Source organism: Saimiri boliviensis, chromosome 1 (genome assembly GCF_048565385.1).
Source record: "Saimiri boliviensis isolate mSaiBol1 chromosome 1, mSaiBol1.pri, whole genome shotgun sequence".
Lineage (NCBI taxonomy): Eukaryota > Metazoa > Chordata > Mammalia > Primates > Cebidae > Saimiri > Saimiri boliviensis.
The window spans coordinates 161,201,506-161,218,615 of record NC_133449.1 but is presented as its reverse complement, the minus strand read 5'-3'; the positions used below and the strand labels follow the sequence as shown (position 1 = coordinate 161,218,615).

The following is a 17,110-nucleotide window of genomic DNA, read 5'->3' as shown; positions in this document are numbered from 1 at the left end:
CCCTACCTCTAGTTGAAACAACTTTTTTCCATTTCTGACTTTCATTCTTCTACATAGTATGTCCTAAACTGTAAATAATTTGATCATATCCGTCTTCCTTGGTTTTAACAAATGAAGATATTATCCACCTACTATGAAAGATGAGAAATTGGTTTATTTACATTATTGCTTTTTCCTTCTCTAATCCAAATACTTATAAGGTATTTTTTTTTATTGGCAACCTTGGTACTTTAAAAATATATACTTAGTGGTTACCAGGAGGTGAGAGACAGGGATAGTGAGGATTTATTGTTCAATAGATATGGAATTTCAATTTGGGATGATGAAAAAGTTCTGGAGGTAGATAGGTTGTGAATGTACTTAGTGCCATAGTGAATTGTACACTTAAAAATTATTTAAATGGAAAATTTTATGTTACGTATATTGTATCACATATAAAAAAGAATTCAAAATTACCACATTAGAAAAGAAGCATACTTAATGAGTAGGTATTTTAATAATTCACATTCTATACAGATTAAGTAACTTGTCAAAGATCACACAACTAATAGATTTGAAACCAACTTTTCTCTGACTCAGCAACTCCAAGTTGCCCATTCAGAGTTCCTGCCCATTCCTCTCCACTCCTGTGCAGAGAATATGTATGCAGTCTTTCATTCATTCAGTCTGCCTATTAGATGTTTTCTCCGAGGGCCTACTTTGCTCCAGATGCTGTCTTAGCTGCTAGGGATCCTGTAGCAGACTGACACAAGTCAGTGTTCAGCATTCCCCTGTCTCCCCACGCTCACCTTAAACAACATGCGCACCTCTTGATCCTCATTCTCCAACGCCCAGAGCTGCCTCCGAGCAGCTTCCTGCAGGGGTCCATTTACACACCTCCTCGAGCGGCTCTTTACACAGAAGGAGAGTGTCAGGTCTTAAAGAGAACAGAGAGAGAAGGATCAGGCTGGAAATGGAATAAAAAGGAAGAAAGAGTTAGATAAACCCACAGTGTTTTCCCTCCACGTTTACCTGAACCCTCAACGGGTATCCTCATTAGTTACAGATTAAAGTGGTCTTAACACTCCTCAGAGCTCCCCTTTAAATTGTCCTTCCTAGAGGAAAAACATATACTGAACACAGGAGGGCTCTGGAATCGTAGGAGTTGATGCAGTCACATTGGTTATTTCTGCTTTGAACTGGGTTTATTTCCTACACTGTCTGGCACTAATGTAATGGTGTTGACACAGGATCAGCTAGGACATACATTGCTCCCTGTGAATAATGTATGAAAGTTTAGGATCAATAGGACTTTATTCATATTTAAGGAAATGTACTTATATGTCAAAGTTATATGTAATAGACATTTTGTGCATTACACAAAAATGCATGCATTTTCTGTAACCTGTTTTTTCTGATACTGCAATTATTAATGTTTGTCAGGGTAATTAGTTAGTGTATGAAAGTCTACCTTTAATTTCTCCAAAATGCACATTCATTTAACAGATACTTATTGAGAACCTCCTAGAAGCTAGAAGTTGTTTTATGGGCTCCTTAGCAGAGAACAAAACAGTCTTGATCTGATGGAGCTTGTATACTTCTTGGCAAGTGAGTAACTAGACAAGTAATTCTACAAACATAATAGTTTCAGATGGAGAAGAGTGCTATGAAAAAAAGTTAATGGGGTCTAGAGACAGAGAGATGGAGTGCTTGAAGTCAGGGGATGCCTTTGGATAGTACTGTCGAGAAAGGCCACATTGAGGAAGTTTATCGTATAATTGCACGTGCAATGTGTCTTCTTTAGACAGTAATTAGCAATGCTGTTAAGAATTATCCCACACAAAAAACCAAGAAGGCATTGGAATAGCTCATCACAGAGGTCTCACTCCCAGCCCCAACTTGCCAGGACCTTTGCAAATTCCTCAGCACACATCAGAGATGACCCCTATGATGCTGACCTGAGTCTACAAGGCAGCTGTGACTTCTACCTTTAAAAGACCTGTCTTCAGCCTAGAAGTTCTGAAAATGCTGTGGCTGCAAACAAGCTCTTCTATGACATTCCCAAATGACCTGACTTTGATATAAACTTCATGTGGGTGTTTGTTCTAGTCAGTTCCTCCTAGGCTTGTGCTCCAATCTCATGCAACCCCTTCTTCAGCACTCTGCATCCGTCCAGCCTTCCATCTGGTAGCCTCATGACATGCTGAGCTCTAGGAGGAGGCACAGTGCAAAGAGGAAGCCCCGGGAGGGGTCATGCAGGCTCCAGGTCAAGGCTTGACTATGCCCCTCGATAACTGTGCCACCCTAAACAATTAATCGCCTCTCTATGCATAACTTTTCCCATTAGCAAAATGGCTTTTACAGTACCTGTTCCACAGGAGTTTTAAGATGATTATTAGGCTGGGCACAGTGGCTCATGCCTGTAATCCTGGCAGTTTGGGAGGTCAAGGGAGGAGGAGAGCTTGAGCTTTAGAGTTCAAGACCAGCCTGGGCAACATGGCAAAACCCTGTCTTCTGACTGCGCCCCCCCCAAAAAAAATACACACACACACACACACACACACACACACACACACACACACACAGTAGCCAGATATGGTGGCCTGGGCATGGTGGTGCACACCTGTAGCCCAGTTACTTGGAGGCTGAGATAGGATGGCTTGAGCACAGGAGGCTGCGATCACAGTGAGTCAACATCACACCACTGCACTCCAGTCTGGGAAATGGAGCAAGACCCTGCCTCCAAAAAAAATGCTTCCTAATAAGATCATGCATATAAATCCTTTTGGTCAGTGCCTGGTGCGTGTTAAATATTCAGTAAACACATTAAGCACTAGCTGTTGCCCCTGCTCACCTCCCCTCACCAGCAAGTACTGCTCATGGCTGGCTGCTTTCAGGTGATCATACCTATGAGCCTTGGCAATAACTGATTCTGTGATTTATTTCTACCAAACCCATCTCATCCATCCTTCCAAAACCTGATCCAAAATCCCTGTTCAAACCTCTTAGAATAGCCCCTGCTGCCTAACAAACAGGGCCTTTGGTGTGAATCTCCTTGCACTGCCCATGAATCCATGTGTATGGAGCTCAAAAGACCTGGACTTAAAGATCTCAACCGTGAGAACTGATACTTAAAGCAGAAACTCGGTGCCCACAGTGGGGTCCTGCAGTGCCCTCTGCATCACTAAAGCAGGGAGGATGTCAAGCTCTATACAGTTTTCAGGAAATGTATTGTGTCACAGATGAATCCTTCTCAAAGTCAGTTCTGTAATTGTGATAATATGTCTGACTGATTCTGTCTGCAACTGCCTTAAGGAGAGGTTGGCAGCTATAGCCATCTCCTCTTCTCACTCCGTGACCTTCCTGGAAACAGCATCAGGGTGGAAAATGCTGAAAGATGGACAAGTTCAGCCTGAGGTCAGTTCAGTTTTACCTACAGATACCCTTTGTTCACTGGCCTTCATGCGCCAATAAGGCAAAATGCTAACCTTACAGCATTCATGAAACAACAGATGGTAATTCAGGTTTTTCCAAGGGTGGTCCAAGCTGACAGACAGATAAGCCGATTGACACAATATCAAGAAACAAAGGGCAAAGTTTTTCTCATTGTCAACCAAGAAGTTGGACAGAATTTGAAACTGGGCCCATGGCCATACCACCCTGAACATGCTCCATCTCGTCTGAAATTGGGAAAAGAAAGAACCCCGTATGACATGCATGCAATATCTATTTACATGGTCCAGATCCTTTACATATTTCTAATCTTTTTCCCAAGTCTATATTTTGTATTACAGGGAGAGCTATATTTATGGAGGGTAAAGGAACATCATGGTTTTGAACGAGGCCCTTCCTGATCATATGTCAACTGTCTCATGATGAAGTCATTTTCCTCTCTGAGACTGTTTCCCGTCAGCTAAATGGAGATTTGTGCACTTCCACCTAGCGATGAGCATGCAAAAATGGGAAAAACATGTGAGGATCACTTGGCATGCAAATTGCCCTCTAAAATGGTCCCATCTGCTGTATAGCAGAAATCAAGGTGTCTACAGGTTTGTCCTCAGAGTTCAGCACAGGGGCACCTTTCCCCTGATGACAATTTTCTCTTTGCAGGCATCATTAATGTCTTGTAAAGGGGATTTTGTGAGAGATGTGTATTAAGAATAAGATTTTCTTTCACATTAATTTCAAAACATTTTCTGCTTCTGCAAGATTTATGCAGTTGCCCTTCTGCTCAAGCTAATCTCACTTCACATATTCATTTAGTTATTCATTTATTTAATAAATATTCACTCACAGCCTACTATATATAAAGTACTATGTTGGGTATCATATAACATGTAAAAGTGACTTCCACGTACTCATTTGACCATTCATGTGTTCATCTGTTTACTTATTCTGAGGCAGCCTCAACCTCCCAGGCTCAGGCAGTCCTCCCACCTCACCCTCTCAAACAGCTGGGACTGCAGGTGTATGCCACTACGTCTGGTTAATTTTTTGATTTTTTTAGAGATGAGGTCTCACCATGTTGCCCAGGCTGGGCCCCAACTCCTGAGCTCAAGTGATCTCCCATCTCAACCTCCGAAAGTTCAGGGATTACAGGCATGAGCCACCCCATGCAGCCCATTTATTTATTTATTAAACATATTCTGAGCACCAATAATGTAAGAACAACTCTTTGAGGTACCATGTTGAATATAAATATTTTTAATTACCCCTATGTCTCAACACCTTCAAATCTAATTTGTGACATACTTTCTTAACAAAGTAAATAAGTATGGAGCTCCTAGTAAGTGCCAGATTGTGACGAGCTTTGAGTGACAGTTTGAGAAAGTTAAAATTAATCTTGTAGGCAATAGAGTGCAACAGAAGATTTGTGAACAATCAAATAGCATAGTCAAAATATTTTCATCAAGAGGGAAAGAGGGAAGTGGCTCTTCAGATGGCAGGGATAAAGAGGTTATTGCAATATTTGACATGGAAGAATAGGGCTTGTCTTTGGGATTTGGATACCTGGATTCATGTCCTGTGGCAGAAAACATTTTTTCTTGTATTCAGATGAAGCTATACACTCACTCGAAACAGTTGGATCCTTGGAAGGAGTTTCTTTACCTGGAGAAGATGAAATAAAAGGTCATTTGTAGAGTGTAAGGAAGTTGAAAACAAGTTATAAGCAAGGCTGTAGTTTTTGTCAAGTGACAACTTTTTTTCCAGGATTGGTGGCATAGAAGAATACTAATTGTTATCACCATGCTATCTCAATCCAGCAGCAGTCTGGGTATGCTCATCTTATTAAAAAAAAGCAGATCTCCATTCACATATCAAACTGAGTCTCATGGCTTAGAACACTGAAGGTGCTCAATATACACTGAGCCTACGCAGGTCGTCACAGGTCTGACTACAGCAAGGCTTAAGGTTCAGTGGGGGTAAATAACCCCAGCAGTTTGGGAGGTCAAAGGAGGGAAGGGCTGGAGTGGAGACAGACACTGGCATCATTAGGGAGATAACTGGAGTGTGGTTGTAATGGCCCTGAAATGTATGATTATCCCCAGCTGTCCTTCTGTCTGCCCATTAAACAGGATCCTGTCAGGCGTCTCTTTCTTTCCAGCTCTGAAAAGCTACTGTCTTCACCACTGTAGAAGTGGAGTGAAACGGAGAAGAAAGAAGATCAAGACACAGGCTAGAGCTGGGAAGGAGAAAACTTGGATGGCAGAGAGTTGAAAAGAAAGAAGATAGTACAGCTATAATGCATAATGAAGTAGATACAGAGGGAAATGTCAGAAACCTTTGCTGTAGAACATGGGTCTCCTTTATGTCATCCCCAAAGTACAACAAGGAAGCTCAAGTCCTTCACCCATTAATTTTGGGTGTTGGATTCTGTCTCTTTTTCCACAAAACTGTCCAAGAACTGTACCATGCAGTCAGAATGTCATAAGCATTACCTGGTCCTGAAAAGCAGAGTTAGGGAATCTTGACTCAACCACTACTCGTGTGTCACTCATTTAATTTGCTTACAGAATTGTGCATCAGAGGCAAAAATGCCTACCAAGTGTTGTAACCTGGATCTGTGCTTCCAATGATACAGCCTAACAATGTAACATAGGTGAAGCAGTTACACTCACTTCTGGTTAATGTTAAACCTAAATGCTCATATTGCTGATAATAGCCTGTGTCTCCATTCAGTGCCTATGGAGGGAGATTTTGACACCAAAGTTGAGGACCTTCCATTTTTTCACTGTGGGAGCAATTAGCACTGGTTTTGTGTGATGTACAGGAAGAATGAAGTGGATTTCAGCTTGAAAACGTAGAAGCAGGGGCCCAGCAGCTCTTCATCCAGTAAATCTTGTTAGCTGTTCAATGCTGAAAGCTAAGCAGCTTAGCTGGAAACCTGGCAGCAATGAGCTATATTCGAACAGGATCATTTTTCAGTTCTGCCCTGAGGAACCAAAAGCAACTGCAGAAAAAAAGGCACTGGCTTGGGAATAATGAGAAATGAGAATGAGCACAAATCAAATCTTCCCATACATGAGTTCAGGGAGCTTGGGCAAGATACTTCACCTGTCCATTTTGTGCGTTTTCACTTTCCCCACTTATAAATGAAAGACTGATCTAAATTAGTGCTTTTGAACCCCAGCTGCCTATTTGAATCATCCAGGTTGCCTTTTAAAAATATTGTTTCATCCCTAGAGGCTCAAATTTATAGATTTTTTTAAATAAGTTCTTCAAAAGATTCTATCTAATTTGAGCCAGTGTCGAGAACCATATGTCTACACTGATGTTTCTGAAACTTTATTGTACCTATGAATCACCTATGGTGATAAATAATGATATTGACAGCATTTCTGATGTGTTCACAGGTGATTCTCCTCCTGCTGTTCCCAGGACCACACTTGGAGTGGCAGCCTGCTTCCCTGGGACAAAGTTTGACCATAGACTACAGCAAATCCACAAATATCCTCTTTATTTTTTTCAGGGCCACACAGTGAATTTTTAATTTGAACTGCTTGACATCATTCAGAAATTGACATGTTTCACATAACCCAGATGCTTGGATTTGTTTTGAAATGTGGCAGATCTGTAGCCCAGGCATCTCATTGTCATATGACAACAGTGAGCTGGGGCTGAGTGGTTGCTGTTCCTCTACAGGGCATTTGTTCTCCAGCCACCATGGTCCCCACCCTATTCCATCACTCATTTATACCTGGCCCTGGCAAGTTTGCAAGTGTATCCCTGCTGTAGACTTCTCTGAGAAAATACAACAGCCTGACAATAAGGGCTTATGAGGTGAGCCCACCTTGAAGAAGGGAAGTCAAGGATGGAGACCTTAGCTTGGGGAAAGGGTTTTTAAGCTTTTTAAGGATTTGTGAGGATTAGAGCAGAAAATTGCAAGGTTTTACAAAATGTGACTTGTGGATGTCTGTATCAGAATTTTTTAGATAATTGTTTTTAAAAAGATATCTATACAAAAAAAAACTTATAGAAAATATAGAAAAATATCTACTTGATGTTGCCAGTGATTTCCTAAAGAGGGTGGAAAAAGTGCTACCCTCAAAAGGAATAATGGTTAAATTGTAATACATTAAAATTAGAAACTTCTATTAATCAAAAGAAGCAATTAAGAGACTGAAAAGCAAGTGACAGAGTACAAGAAAATATTGACCATATATACGTATGGTCATCAAATAACTAAAACATAGAACATATAAGGAATGCCAAAAATCTTTGAGAAATAGTCCACCAGAAAAATGGGCAAAAGTCTCGAATATGCTTTTCACCAAAGACGATATTCAAACAGGTAATAAATACATGAAAATTTGTTTTACCTCATTAGGGAAATGAAAATTAAAACCACAATGGAACACAACTACACAGACTGGCTAAAATAAAACACAGATAAAGTCAAGTGTTTGTGAGGATATAGAGCAACTAGAATACCCATATTCTGCAAGTGTGAGAATAAACTGAAGTTCTATCTTTGGAAAGCTGACAGTGTCAATTCAAGCTAAAAATATGCATGCACTAAGACCAAAAGACATCCACTAAAATATTAGGAGCAGCACTATCTATAAGAACCCAAACCTGGCTGCAATTCAAATGTCAGTCTACCTAGAATGAACAAGTAAATGATGTATATATAACATATAATTAAATCTAATACAGCAAGCCAGGCGTGGTGGCACATGGCTACCATCTCAGCTACTTGGGAGGCTGAGGCTAGAGGATCATTTCAGCCCAGGAGTTCAAGCCCAGCCCAGGCAACGTAGCAAGACCCATCCCAAAAGAATTAATTAAATAAATAAATCCAACACAACAATGAGAATAAATGAATTACAACTTTATAAAACAATATCGATAAGTATATTCACTTGTGAAAAGTCACCACACTGTACACATGATTTCAGGCACAATTCTATATAAATGGTAATTTTAAATCCTCTTAAAGCCTTTACTGACCTCAACATTCTTTTTTAAACTTTTATTTTAGGTTTTGGGGTACATGTGAAGGTTTGGTACCTAGGTAAACTTCTGTCATGGAGGTTTGTTATACAGATTATTTAATCACCCAGGTGTTAAGCTCAGTACGTAATAGTTATCTTTTCTGCTCCTCTCCCTCCTTTCACCCTTCACTGTCAAGTAGACCCTAGTGTTTTTTGTTTTCTTCTTTTTGTTCATAAGTTCTCATCATTTATCTCCCACCTATAAGTGAGGACATGTGGTATTTGGTTTTCTGTTCCTGAATTAGTTTGCTAGGAATAATGGCCTCGAGCTCCATCTATGTCCTGTGAAAGACATACTCTCATTCCTTTTTATAGCTGCATAGTATTTTACGGTGTATATGTGTTAGTGGTAAATTTTTATGAAAAGCTGATTTTTTAAAATATTCCTGGAGCCCCTCTCTATCTACTCTATCTTGGAATATCTAGTGGTAGAGCCCTAAGGTGTGCATTTTTAATTAGCACTTTGGATATTTCTGATGTCTTCTGGAATGTGAGAATGCTCAAGCCATTTCACCAGAGGCCTTGGATCCCATGAGCCAGAAGGGCAGCTCTTGGAGAAACAATAAGGAAAATTAGAATGTATTCTATAATAGGAAAAACACCAATAGTTACACATGGTTTGACTGTTCACATAATTCTTTTACATGTGGAGTAATGTGTGTTTCAAACATGAAGAAGTTTGAAAACTTGAGCTGGGCCATGATAAAGAATCAGAGATGATTCAAGGCAACAAAAAATTGTCATATAGAATAAATTACCTTAGAAAAAAATAACTGAAAGAAACGAAAATGTCTATGGTAGTTATTGCTGAGTCATTTTAACAATCTTTTTGATAGTTTTCATCTACTTTCCAATGTTCTATTTTTTCTTTTTTGTAGTCACATTTAAATATTATTTTACTGAAATATCAAATTTTGAAAGATAAAGGTTTTGTATATTAAAGATGATAAACAACACAATCTACTAACAATACAGGCTGCTGATTAATCATTGTTTTAATGTTAATAATTTACTATTTAAATTCCAGCTTTGACAATTGGCCTAGTAATATCAGTAATATTCTTTATATTATATTTTCTTCTTCAGTATAGAATGCAGTCTAGGGTCAAGTATCACATTTAGTTGTTAAATATCTTTAGCCTCCTTTCACGTGGAACATTTCCATATACTTTTTTTAATGACGTTTTTTTTCTCTGATGACATTAACATTTTTGAATGATGAAGTCCCTCCTCCACGCTTCTTTTAGTTTTTCTTCAACTTTTATTTTAAGTTCAGGGTTGCATGTGCAGGATGTGCAGTTTTGTTATATAGGTAAACGTGTGCGTGGTGATTTGCTGCACGGATCATCCCATCACCTAGGTATTTAGCCCAGCATCCATTTATTATCTATTTAAAAATGTGGAACACTTCACAGATTTGCATGTCATCCTTGCACAGGGGTCATGCTAATCTTCTCTGTATCTTTCCAATTTTAGCATATGTGCTACCAAAGCAAGCGCTCTATTTTTCACATATTCTGTAATCAGCATGCATTTGTTTTCTAACACTGAAGGCAGGTAGAGAAGTGGCTAAAGATATGCAGCAATCAGACAGTCCTGGACTCAAACCCTGGATTCATCATTAGCCGTGTGACCCATGAGAACCCAGTCTATGTGGAGGTGACTCTCTCCCTAGCTCCAAAAGTGAGTACATGATTCAGGCATAATCCAAATGGGTTATGCAGTGCCATGGCCACATGATCAAAGTTAAGCCAATGGGAATTAGTTCCAGGACCCTCATCAGTACACTTAGTGAAGAGATTTCTTTTCACTGCACCAGAAACTATGAATACAATAGCCTGGAGCTGTGGTGCCCACCACAAAGAGAAAGCCCATTTGACGTTGAGTCCAGCTCACACAAACAGAGCTTAGGAAAGATAGCTTTCTGATAATATCATCTGAACACCTTGATTTAGCAATATCTGAAGAAAAAAACTTGGACTTTCAGTTATTAATCAACAAATTGCTTTTAATATAAGCTAGTTTTATTTTTATTATTATTGATCAGAAAAAGTTACTAACACTCAATTCAGAAAACCATTGAGATTTGTTTGTAAACTGTCAAACTGGTTTCCAAAGAGGTTATAACATTTCGTATTCCTACCAGCAGTGTGTGAGTTCTGTTGTTCCACATCCTCACTAACACTTGATATTATCCGTCTTTTAAATTTGAGCCATTCTAAGTAGGTATGCCATTTTATCAGGTTGTTTCCATTTGCATTTCCTTAATGATTTATGACATTAATCATTTTTTCACATGCTTATTAGTCATCCATATATTTTTTATACGAAAGCGTCCATTCCAACATTTTGCAATTGTTATCAGGTTATTTATCTTACCATCACTGAGTTGTAAGAGCTTTTTTATTAATATACTTGTTCTGAATATGATTCCCCAGTTGATGGCTTGCTTTTTATGTTCTTGGCAGATGTATTTAAGTGGGAGGAAAACAGGATAGGGTGGGAATGAGCTTTGTACACACATGGGATGGTAGAAGCCACCCTGCACATGGCAGGGAGATGGGTGGTTGTGGGACCAAAATGGATAAGTATGGTAGGGTCAAGATGGGGGAGTACTTTAAGGCAGGCAGGTGCATTTAGAATGGATACAGTAAGCAATGGGGAGATGTGAAATGTTCTTGAGTATGGGAATGGTATAACAAAAGTAAAAAAGTTCTACTTGGGATAGCATGGGAAGGAGCAAGAGAAAAAAACACAATAGTCAGGGAGACCAGCTGAAAAGGTGCTATGAAGATCCAGGGATGTGAGTGCCAGAATGTGGGCTGTGATCCTGGCAATGAGAAGTGGGGGCATATAGTGAATGAGGCTGTATTTTAAAACAAGAAAAGAGAAGGCATCTTTGCATATTAAATATGAGGGATAAAGGTGGGGAAGAGGCAAGAATTGCAGAAAATTAATGAAGGAAGGAATTTAAAAGATCACCTAGTTCCACTCCCAATTTTACTGTTGAGAAACTAAGGCCCAGAGAGGAGTCAGGATTTTACTGAGATCACACAGCAAGTTAGCAAAAGAGCCAGAGGCCATCCAAATCAATGGATACAGACCTTACCGTTTTCCCTACATTAACCTGACCTCAGAACTCTAAAGTCTCAGGCCTCTGATCAGGGAAACATCTTAGAACAGCTTGCTGAAAATGAGAATTCACCTTCATTTCTCCTCTCTCAATCTCTCTTTGCTCCTACAAACCCACCACCGTGCTCAACTTTAAACAGAAGATTAAACAATAAACATTTCTCTGCATTTTTTTCCTCTACCCACATTTTTTTTTCTTTTTTGACCCAACAATCCTACCATCAGCAGTTTTTAATGATGTAAACCCACTTTCTCCTTGTTGGGAGGAATAGCATATTAGAACTACAGCTACATCTATCCACATGAATATATCTTAGATCATAATATTTAGCAAAAAAAAAAAAGTTGCATTATGATATCATTTTGTCTAAGTTTTAAAGTCTGCAAAACAATTCTTTGTAATGATTTTGAGTTCATGAATATGTAGTAAAAGCACATAACTACTGAATTCATGAAAGTGATTATGTGGAGAGAGAAGGGGAATGAGATTGGAAAGAGATATCCAGGAGCCCCTAAGTACACTTGTGATGTTTTATTTCCTCAAAAAGTAAGAGAAAGAAAAAAGTAAAGTTATAAAGATACCATGGCATAATGCAAAAATTTGTTACAGCTAGATGGTGGTATAATTATTCTAATATTCTCTATTATCAGTATGTTTCAAATGCTTTACATCTCTTTTAAAATTCAAAAGTGAAGCATCATTTACTATTATCAGCGTTCACCCTTGATCAACAGAGGCAAATGTATCTCTTCCACATCTTCTGTTTAAGGGCGTAAATCTGCCAAATTTCTTCAAACAAGTATTGAAAATAAGGGAGAAATACTAGAAGCTTTTCAATCAACAAACTGTGACATGACTTTCTCTGTGATCCAAAGTGAGCAACTCTAACAATGGCAAGAAAAACTCATAGATAGGGTGGGGAGGTCAGAGATGATAGGAACTTATCAGAACCTATCCTCTCACCATGTGCCATCAGGAGACTTCTGTGAGCCATCCCAGGGAACAGATGCTGCAGGCAGAGTCCACATGTAAGAATGCAGCTGCCTGGAGTAGTCAGAGTCAACGTTCATTATTGCATTACTCCCTGCAAACCAGCCTGCCAGCTGTCCAGTACTCAATGCTATCAAGAGCCTTCTCTTTTCCTGCACCCCTTAGCCCTGAGGACTCACTGTTTGTTCTCCGCTGCTAACTCCCACTTAAATAGACACAAAGTAGAAGCAGTCAGCCTGGGAAACATGAACATGGACTTCTCCAGGCCAGTACAGAATTAGGAGGAGGTGATGTGGGAGTGGTCCATATTAACTAACGATAAAACAGTCCATAGTTACCAAAGGGTTATCAAAAGCCAGACCCTGTGAGATGTTCATGAGATGAATTATTCAATTTAATGCTCACAAAAGTTCCATGGAATAAGTACCACCACTAGATGCAGTTTGCAGCCAGGAAAACAGGCTCTAAAAACACGAGAGACTTACTTAGGGTCATACAACTATTAGGTTGCTCCAGGATGGATCTCACACTTTGTTCCTAAAAAAGGAATGAAGTATCTCTAGGATAAATGGGGGAATCTGGAATGGGAATATCCAGATCAACTGGACTTGGACCTACAACACCCATATCAACCTCACTAGGAAAAGGGCCTGGCACATCCGGGGAAGAATATGGAGGAATGGCATGAAAAGTCTCAAGGGAGATACACAGAAGACTGATTGCTGGTAAAAAGAAGAATCTGGAGTGACAGTCCATAATTAATGGCAAAAAGAAGGTGAAAAAATAAAGTAATTGAATGATAGTTTTATTAAGATTTTGACCTTTGTCGCTATTTTGTGTGTTTGTTTTGAGCTCTGTAATTGTTCTACAGGAAATCTTTGGTTGACTGACAGATGTCAAATAAAAGTAGAGCCGTTCCAGGTAGGGATGAGAGGGAACAGGAGCAGAGCTCCCTGAGACACCTCTACACAGCAGTTTACAACCCTAAAATTGTATAGATGACCAAATGGTGGCCCAGAGAGAGAGATATACTAGGGTCATCAAAATGGAGTTAACAATGGTTAATTTTATTGTGCTTAACTGTGCACCAGGCTGTTTCACATGTAGATTTAATCCCAACCACAACTCTGTGAAGAAGACACAATCATTTCATAAAAGCTGCAGATAGGGAAACGTAAACACAGAGAAGTTAAATAAGTTGTCAAGGCGAGTAAAAGAACCGAGATCAAATCCAGACACTTTGGCCTCAAAGACCAGGTGAGTAGCCAAGATGATACCTGCCTAACTAGAGCAAGACGGAGTCAGATCTAGAACCCCGATCCCTGACTTCCAGGCCAGTCATCCTGTATGTCTCCCTCCATGATGTTTCTGCTCCTACGGGGCACAATGACAATAGGACTTAGGGGGAGGGACTGAAAAGTGTTTACATCTGAGAAATCTGGCAGTGCAAAATGGTTCATAGCTAAAGTCATGCCTGTTGTGCCAAGGGCATCGTTTGGGGTTTGTTTCGCTTCTAGTTTTAGGCCCAAGGGCTGCCTTTTTCCGGGAGGCACTCCTTGCTGTAGGTGCCAAGGTGCCTAGGCCAAGACTTCAAGCAGAAGAAGCAGAATATGGTTGCTTGGTTCACTTTAAGGACCTCGAGTGCCTTCTACAAGCCCAAATCATAAGACTACAGAAGAAAGTTGTCTGTCAGAGAGTAGAAAGCCCTTCGCTAGGGGATGCTCCTTGGCTCCTCCTCTCAGGAACCATGGCGGCGCTCCAAGGAAGACACAGAGTTCTGACAAGGGTTAAGAATGATTCCTTGGAGCAATGTTCCCCTACCTCCCAAGCAAGTCTCCCTCCCCCACTTTATCCCCACATTTCCCCAAAGCCACCACTCTTCTTGATAAACACCACACAAGAGAACACAAGGCCCCACCTTGATTCTCTTTCTAAAAAAAAGCAAGAAGGTTGTTTCAGGGAGACCAACCAGCCTGGTTGGCCTGGAACTGACATATCCCAGCAAATTCCTCAGTCCCACACAAACCAGAATGGCTGGTCACCCTAAGTCACTCTCCCATGACTGGACAATTTCTTAGAGCAACACCTCTCCATTGCCTCAACTTGAAGCACATTCACACACACGAACACACACAAATCACACTGGAAGAGATGGAGGCAGGAAACTGCCTGTTTTTCTCATGTAACAGCAACCCTGACAAAAATAGGCTTGAGTGACTAAGGCCAAGTTTATGACCACCCATAGGCCACAGAGGAACTCACAGCCTGAACTTTCTTCCTGTCCTGGCGAATCTCGGGAAAAAAGGAAGGAAAGCCTTAGTCACACCCTGGGAGTGGCAGCCAGGAGCAGTGCTGCTCAGCTCCTGAGAGAATGAGCTCAAAGCCTCTTTCTTCAGGAAAAAATAGATGTTTCCAGGCTTTACTCCCTTTTTACAGAGCCAGCATGACAAACACTTATCCAGGGAGGAAGGAAAGGCAGCGAGAAAGCACAGTCATCTCCCCATCTTTGGGAGAAAATTTCCCCAACCCAGCAGGTCCCTGAGCCTCCACTGGACCATCCACCTCGGCCAAGCCACAGGCCAAGGGCCCCCTGGGAAACTCACCTGGGCCCCAGGTCAGACTCCGCTCCCCGGGGATGCAGAAGCAGCCACCCATGTGTGTACCATCCTACCCTGGCCGAGGCCCTTGGGAACACCAGCCAGAAAAGTGCTGCAAGGGACAGCCTCCCAACGGTGGCCCTCCTCCCGCCTCCTCCCTGGCACACGAGGGACCGAGGCTTGCTCAATGCACAATGCAGCCTTTGATATCCTGGCTACAGCAGGAGGCCCAGGGAGGGTGGGAGGGGCGGCCAAGCCCAGCCTGCAGGCCCACAGCTCTTGCACCGTCAGGCCTGGGGAACAGGGCTCCTCCCTGCCTCTCAGCAGATCGCTTCTTGCCTATCGGCCTGCAGCACATTCCTCGCATTCTAGGATTGAGATACACAGTTTGCTTCTTGTGGGGGCAGCCAGGGCGGGGGAGGAGGGCAGAGAACATCCCAGAGATCAAGACTGCTGTACTTGCTCCCTTCCTGACTGACTTGGCCCACATGACTGGCCTGCAACCCCTTTAAAGTGATCTCCACCCAGCCTCTCTCTGCAAAGGCTCTCTGATAAAGTTAGAGCTGTGGGTGCAGCATTTCACTACAATCTAGCAGCATCAATGAGCCCGCTCCTCACTGGTGAACCTGCAAAGCTCCAGCTGCTGGTGTGCAGGAAGAGAATCCAGGAAATCATCTAATTAAGTCCAGCATTTTACAGGTGAGGGGATGAAAAACCAACTATATCAAAGAACCGGGAGAGGTTGGTCAACAGGTACAAAGTTAGGGTTACGTAGGAGGAATAAGTTCTAATGTTCTATTACACAGGAGGGGGACTATAGTTTATAATGTGTCGTGTATTTCAACATAGAAGAGAGGATTTTGAATGTTCTCACCACAAAAATAAAAATGATGTTTGAGATAACGGATATGCTAATTACTTTTATTTGATCATTACGCGACATATGGATATATTGAAACAACACACTCTAGCCCATAAATGTGTACAATGATCATGTGTCAATTAAAAAAAGAACTAAAAAAAAAAAATACAGCAAGACTACAGATATGCATGCAAAACCTGTCCCGCCAGACTAATCTCATTCCTGTTTCACATAGGCAGTGGAGCAGGAGAATGCAGTTGACACAGTGTGGCTAAATTTCAGAAAACCTCTCATGAGATCTTGCAAAGGCGATGGAGAAAATATGGCTGAATGCCAGCAAGGATGGACGAAAGCATGACCGCTCTAACCACGGAGCTCAAAGAGCACTGCTCACCCAATGTTTTCTTCATGCCTAGAACAAAGTGGTGAGAGGATCCTGGTGAGAGGCCCAAAGAAGAGGAGGCGTGAGCCAAGAGCAGGTGGGGTCCTGCTGGGCCTGTGTTGCAGGCTATTTAGAGGCTGAACTTGTGGTCAGTATCACCAGCATTTTAAGGAGAGCAGTGGTCTGATCAAGTTTATATTCTGAGAGGAGCACTTGTATGACCAGGCAAAGAATGGCCTAGGGGTCAGTCCCACTGAAGAAGTCAGGAGTATCCACTACATGCACCAGCCCAGACACAGAGGAAAGGGTCTCAAGCCTGACTCTGAAACTTTGCTGACCATCTCCATGCTGACTCATCCTGAGTCTTCAGAAAGCAACCACTTAAAACTGGTATGTATGGTTACTGAATGTTTACTGTGGGTCAGGCTCTCACTATACATTACTTCATTTAAATCCCATAACAGCCCCATTATGTAGGCATCATTTCTACTTTGTAAGTGAGGAAACGGAGAAAGGGAAGTGTATAACTTGTCCAACACCCTCCCTTCTCCCACCATTTATGAGTGCTCAAGACTGAGCCAGGTCTAGTTGATTCCACAGCCCAGAAGGATCATGTTTCTGATATATGGGATACATTGCATGTTTTTCCATGACTACTAGGACACACAGTGA

General features: G+C 41.3%; 1 protein-coding gene, 1 long non-coding RNA gene and 1 other non-coding gene across 4 annotated transcripts in view; 1 reads left to right on the top strand and 2 right to left on the bottom strand.

The window, feature by feature from the left end:
- The window catches only part of SH3TC2 (SH3 domain and tetratricopeptide repeats 2), a 67,195-nt gene extending 51,784 nt beyond the window's left edge, over window positions 1-15,411 (bottom strand). Inside the window, exons 1-3 of one of the 2 annotated variants that reach the window (XM_003933998.4) lie at window positions 15,201-15,411; window positions 4,990-5,088; window positions 789-916 (exon numbers count right to left, since the gene is read on the bottom strand). In XM_003933998.4, the coding sequence (XP_003934047.1) occupies window positions 789-916; window positions 4,990-5,088; window positions 15,201-15,252 (279 nt within the window). In that variant the 5' untranslated portion in view covers window positions 15,253-15,411. Of the gene's footprint in view, window positions 1-6; window positions 132-788; window positions 917-4,989; window positions 5,089-15,200 lie in introns of those variants that run through there. The other variant, XM_074379569.1, reaches the window with a different exon arrangement.
- Window positions 9,868-9,974, bottom strand: LOC120365604 (U6 spliceosomal RNA). Its single transcript, XR_005580494.1, has one exon. It is a non-coding gene; the product is annotated as a U6 spliceosomal RNA (small nuclear RNA).
- Window positions 15,412-15,692: 281 nt separating the features above from the next.
- LOC141582257 (uncharacterized) lies at window positions 15,693-16,829 on the top strand. The gene is made up of 2 exons (XR_012515080.1): window positions 15,693-15,893; window positions 16,292-16,829. It is a non-coding gene; the product is annotated as an uncharacterized LOC141582257 (long non-coding RNA).
- Window positions 16,830-17,110: the final 281 nt, after the last annotated feature.